The sequence below is a fragment of the Oreochromis niloticus genome, linkage group LG18 (assembly GCF_001858045.2).
Source record: "Oreochromis niloticus isolate F11D_XX linkage group LG18, O_niloticus_UMD_NMBU, whole genome shotgun sequence".
Lineage (NCBI taxonomy): Eukaryota > Metazoa > Chordata > Actinopteri > Cichliformes > Cichlidae > Oreochromis > Oreochromis niloticus.
In genome coordinates this window covers 24,499,885-24,506,071 of record NC_031982.2, presented here as the reverse complement: position 1 = coordinate 24,506,071, position 6,187 = coordinate 24,499,885, and the positions used below count along the sequence as shown (strand labels likewise).

Below are 6,187 nucleotides of genomic sequence, written 5' to 3'. Positions count from 1 at the left end.
TCAGATGATTTTTCTGCACTGGCAGTGTGTCGATCTCAAACAGACAGCCAGTGCAGTAAAAACATACCTGGATAGAAATACACACACACACCATCAATCATGGACTAGCCTCTCCAGAGCCCGGGCCTCAATGTTATTGAAGCAGTGTGGGATGATCTTAACACAGAACAGAAAAAATAAAAAATAAAAAACAGAGCCAAAACTAAAAGGAGAGCTTTTAATGTGCTTCAAGAAGCCTGGAGAACTAGTCCTGAAACAAATTACAAGAAAACCTGAGTGTGTTCAGGCTGTGTTGATAAAATTAAGGTGGTCATACCAAATACTGTTGGAGAACGACACTTTCAAACTCATTTCCATGTGTGTTTGCACATATTTGAATAAATTGCTGCACGCATTTCTAGTTTTCTTAGTAAAATGTAAAGAAATGAGGCGTGGCCTTTGCACAGCACTGTACTGTATCAATAGATGCAGACTAAATAACATACAAGATTTCAGCAAAGTTTCATTTTGATTAGAAACTAAACAAAATGTTTCAGTTTTTGTCTCGGCTGTTTTTAATAAACATGAGCAAACTGCAAAAACTTGATTTGGCATCATTTCACAGAGTGCTTAGTTATTAGACCACTACCCGGTGTAAGTTTTATGTCACAGTTACATTAAATTAACAGTACTGGTAATTACCAAAATCTTTAAAAAATTTTTTTTAATCCTCCAGTATGTTGAAGCTCTTAAATTGAAATATTTTTAATGGCAACATGAATTAGTTATCCATGAACTGAAAAAAACTGAAAACGAATAGTAAAGCACATTTTCTTTTATTATGATGCCAAATTACAGTTCTTTACTTTCATTCCTGAACATAAAAAATACTTTTAGTGGCTGAATTTTATGCTTGATTATTTTCTGACTTGTGTATAAAAATGTGAAGTCCATTTGGTAAATACAGTAAATCTTTTAAAGACGTTTTTGAGAGATTTTTAAAATGCGTGTTTTCTTTTTTCTCCATCACAGATCTAATGTGTGACGCACCGTAACTGTACAAAAGTTCATGAAAGTTATGACCATGAATTTACAGCACAGAAGTTCATATTATAATAAAGAAATGACAAGTTTCCCAGAGTGAGCTTTGTCACAGCTGATGTGCGTTTGTTTGAAGAGGGCTTTGAATAATCTTTATTTTGTTTACACACAGTATGTTACGTATATAAAGACTCCCAAAATATAACCGTTCTATTCCAAGGCGTTAAAAGCATTTTAGGGATGACTGTGAAAAATGAGAACAATAATTAGCCTTTGAACTATTAAATCTTTGCTAAATTCTGCTAATATTATATTTTTGTAGCATTTTACCTTAATCTCTTTTTCCTCTGAAACCTTATTGGCAGCGTCTATTTGCTTAAAACCAACCAAACTATCTTGTTATTCATGCGACTGCGCTTTAAACTGACCTGATATATATCTATAAACAAGTTAAGATAAATCATCATAAAAAAAGCTAACATTGGATAACACCTGTAGTACCCTCATCTCTCCAACAGATGCTCCCCTAATGCCATCCTCCCCAGCTCCCCTTAGAAACGAGGCAAAAATAGATAATCCACCTTTTATATTGTAGATACATTTATATAATCATTTTTTGTTTTTTTCTTTTTTTACAATGGAATTGCTCCGTCATACAAGATGACTGAAAAAAAGCACACAATACAGTCAATAAACCAAACCTATAGAACATATGATTGTCACTTACTTGCGAGTCACAAAAAAAGTACATACCGCGAATAAATAATCTACAGAAATATGTACAATATGCACAACAAGAAATTCAATGGAAGTGCAAATAAAGCTTTGGATCCCTGCACAGGAAATAAGGTAAGCAAATGTGAGCCAGCTGTCCCCAACATACAGTATGAAGCAATAGTCATCCGGAAGTCATAAATTTACAGGACATTTAGTAACATTTAGGCTTTGAGCTCCTGCATTTAATGACTTTTAATAATGAACTGCGTGAAACAAAAATCTGAGAGATTAAAATGGACACATTACATTATGTACAGCGTATCGCATTCCACGGAAAACTGGAGTGTTTCCGATGCTTGTCGTCCAATGCGGATCAAGGCAACAACTACGGGACTACAGGCAGAGACAGAAAAGTAGGGATCCAGAGAGAAGGCTGCTCACTGCAGAAGATTAAAAAAAAAAAAAAAAAATAACTCATTGCACCTCTGCTGGCTTCCTTAGCTTGTAGTGACTGAAACATTCTGTGATATTTAACACTGTACAACTCTGCTAACTTTCCCATCTAGATCGAGAAGACGAAGAGGGAAGAGAGCTGGTCAAAGGAGGTCATGTGTGCACGTCACTCTTGTCGGGTCGGTAACACACACACTCTTAGCATAATGCACACATGTGAGCTGCAGTTGTCTGTAATGTCCCAAATTAAGAAGTCCTGCTGGGTGCGGTAGCTCCAAGTTACCCAGAGTTCAAGTACTCCAGTGCCACTTCATAGCAAAATTTGTATTGGTCCTAGCAGGAAAGAAGAAACAGACAGAGGCATTAGAGATGTGCAGGAGTTGGCCTGAGAAGCAGAGGGTCATTTTGTAATATACAGTAAGCCTAGGTGGGAATATTACCACTCCCAGTGTCTCCTAAGCAGTGTTGGGACTAACGCGTTATTAAGTAACGCGTTACAGTAACTACGTTATTATTGTGGTAACGAGCACGGTAACTAGTTATTATGCCAAAACCAGGAACGCGTTACTCGTTACTGGGATTTAGATAGGCTCGTTACTCGTTACTTCGTGTGGTGGATATCGCGGAGCTTCCACAGATTCAATAACATTAGCAAGTGGTGGAAGCCAGCAGGTGGATGAAGGAAAAGGGAGGCAAGAGGAGAGACCCGAAGCGGCCGCCGGTCCGCGTGTCAGATGAACTGAACTTCAGGTAAGAAGTTATGACCTGCAGTCTATCGGAGTCAGATATAAACCAAGTTTAGGTGGAGTTTATTTTCGGTATGCTGACATTTTCGTACTGCGTGCTAGCTAGCATGACGGAGTTTCTGTACAGCTGGGTGGGTGCTATGTTACTGATGTTGAACTTTATTTTGTTCATACGGTTAATTATTAGAGTTGTCAACCGTCCCGTAAAAAACAGAATCGTCTGGTATTCAGAGAAAATATTACGCGTTTCGTACTGAGGTGAAAAGGAACAGTTTGTCCCGGACTTCAGCTACAATGAAAAAGACACAAAGCTGAAGCTGCACAGCTGCCTCTTCTTCTCTCATTCTCTCCTGTTTCTACTTCAATCACCAAACTGATCAATGATCAGCTGATCGGCTTTTCTCTCTTGTTTATTTATCGCCCACTTTGCGCCAGAAAGAGGAAACCAGTCGCGTTAAACAACAGCAGCACGTTTAAGCTTGATCAGCTGTTGTTAGAATTTATTTAATATTAATTTCTAGTATCAGCTGATGTTTGCTGGAGCCACAGCTGTAAAGCTGCTGGTCATGATATCGGTTTGGTTATCTGGTGAGAGGGAAACATGCAGATGAAACCAGGAGATGTCCTTACTGAATCATCAGAGCTGAACAGGTGATGGAGAAACAGGTTTACCTTTTAGGTGACATGAATGAGTTGAAGTTATGAACTGTTTCTGAGAGACCAATAACACCAGGATCCTTTTCTATGTAGCTGACAGCTGGTAACTGTGCAGGGACGGGTCTAGCAGGGGGCCAGGTAGGGCATTAACAGGGAAAGGGGGGGGCAAGGAAATACTTTTCTTTATTATTCTCATTTAAAATGTCTCGCTTTTAAAAAAAATAATTATCTGAGTCTTACAACAAACAATTGATAGATTGATACATATATACCATCAGAACAGTGTACATCACTGTCACAACAGTGTTTGTTTTCATTCAAAGGCTTTATGATTTTTCCTATAATGGTGGGCCGGTCTCTAGTCAAAATGCCCAGTCCAGCTCTGTATGCAGCTCATCTGCAGTCTGGTGTTACCTACATCTTCCTATTCAGAAGGCAGAATTTCCAAGTTCTGAGTACAATCAAAAGCACCACGACTGCAGTTTTTGTGTTGGATGTAAAAAGCAGGCTAGAATCATGGCGACGGTCAACGACGGTCCAGCAACACATAAACAAGAGAATTCTGAGTAAAACCAAAGTTACTTTCCCTAGTAACTAGTTACTTTGAAAGTAACGAGTAACTTGAAGTAACTGAGTTACTTTTTTAGAGAAGTAACTAGTAATGTAACTAAGTTACTAATTTAAAGTAACTTACCCAACACTGCTCCTAAGTCATAAATGAATACCACAAGCCCTCTGGGGATTTTTGCTATTCCCAAAGGGCTTGTTGTTTGTTTGATAATCATATCATTTAAGTCCTATAACTCTGACAAAACATCAATGGGACTTTAAAGTCGAGGCTTTCGGCACATTAAACAATCTCAGTTCTGCACCAGACTGAAACTAATAAATAACTGACATCCGCAAGCGGATGAGAAGGTATTGCCTTTATTGCTTGTCACTATGGAATACGCGTCACAGATGCAGATATACGGACCCCTAATCATGCGATCACCATCTTCACAATCTTCAGCGGCAGAGGAAACTGTCAGATACTACTTCTTCATAAAAGTTGCAACAAGCAGCAGCATAACGCATCGCTTCCTCTTCCACTTGCGGAAAACGTTTAAATAAATATGAGTTGATTTAATATGGTCCAGAGCCGAGGGTTTTTAGTGTGTCGTCTTGATTTTTGATTCCTGATTTTTGAGGTTTTCTGTGATGAAGCCTTCAAAGCTGTATCAATATAAGTGGATTTTGACAACTTGCCACAGTTTATGTTGAGAGTTGTCAAACATATGACTCTCGGGCCCAGAAGCGGCCATTGAAATGATCCAACACAGCCCACTAGCTAGCTTTACAAAATGAGGAAGTTAAAATTACAGAGCGGGTCTGCTGGAGGTTTTTTCATGTTAAAACGGAGTTTTTCCTTCCCATCGTCACTGCCAAGGGCTTGCTCATAGGGAGTCATCTTATTGTTGGGGGATATCTGTATTATTGTAGAGTCTTTACCTTACAATATAAAAGGCCTTGAGGCGACTGTTGTTATTTGACGCTATATAAACAAAACTGAATTGAATTCATTGATGCACGCGTTACAGAGAGGAGGCATCAGATGAAAAGTTCAAAATAGTTAGTTATTGACGTCATAAATAAGTAAAATACTTTTGCTCTTTAGTTCCAAAATACCATACATAAAGGTCCACTGTCAGTTGTAATGCACAAGTGAAAAGCCCCAGGACACACAAACTGGGAAATATCAGGAAGGGCGTAAAGCCAAATGAAATATGTGAAGGCAATAGTGCTGTGTTGACGCCCTGTAGTTACGGCAGTAACTGAAAGTAGCTTTTTTTATTACTTTTTTTGTGACATTAATAAGTTTAAATCCCTGGTGTCATTCATACAAAACAATGGAGAGCGTGCAGGCAGCGTGGAGTGGGTGGAGATGAATATCAGGGGTGATTTTTGACAGAAGGGTAGCAGCAAGAGTGAAAGGGAAGGTTTACGAGGTAGTAGTGAGACCTGCTATGATATGTGGTTTGGAGATGGTGGTACTGACATAAAGACAAGAGGATGAACTGGCAGAGCTATAGATGTTGCGATTTTTATTGGAAGTGACCAGAACAGACAAGTCTAGAAAAGAGTACATCAGAGGCGGCCCAGGTTGAGTGCTTTGGAGACAAAGTTAGACAGCCAAGGCTGAGATGGTCTGGACGTGCAGAAAGACAATATGTTGTTCTCTCTGCTTCTGCAGCCATTATACCTAGATTGTTGTAGATTCCCAACTGGTACTGTGAGAAACTTAAAACGATATTCTGATTTATGAAGACTGCATTTTTTTTACAAGTTTGTTTTTAAGCTCCTGCAGTGTCCCTCACCAGTAGGTCCACCATGTTGGGCTTATTATTCCTCAGTGTCTTGACAGCGTGGAAAACATCCACAGAGCGCTGGTGCTGAAGCATCTCACACACAATGCTGATGGCACAGAATGTCCCACTGCGGCCGCCTCCATTCCTATGTTTGTGAGAGAAAAGTTAAATATTCAAAATTTCAATGTCATCCAAGAAGAGTTCAAAAAGAAAGATAAAGCTGACAATAAAGGCTCACAAAGGGCT

The 6,187-nt window shown here is 39.1% G+C and overlaps 1 protein-coding gene across 9 annotated transcripts in view; it reads right to left on the bottom strand.

Moving 5' to 3' along the window:
- Positions 1-1,591: 1,591 nt before the first annotated feature.
- Positions 1,592-6,187, bottom strand: part of LOC100690029 (protein tyrosine phosphatase receptor type M) — a 162,306-nt gene continuing 157,710 nt past the window's right edge. For 8 of the 9 annotated variants that reach the window (XM_019348275.1, XM_019348274.1, XM_019348278.2 and 5 more), the window contains 2 exons: positions 5,951-6,086; positions 1,592-2,523 (listed from right to left, as the gene is read on the bottom strand). In XM_019348275.1, the coding sequence (XP_019203820.1) occupies positions 2,470-2,523; positions 5,951-6,086 (190 nt within the window). In that variant the 3' untranslated portion in view covers positions 1,592-2,469. The remainder of the gene's footprint in view (positions 2,524-5,950; positions 6,087-6,187) is intronic. The other variant, XM_019348279.1, reaches the window with a different exon arrangement.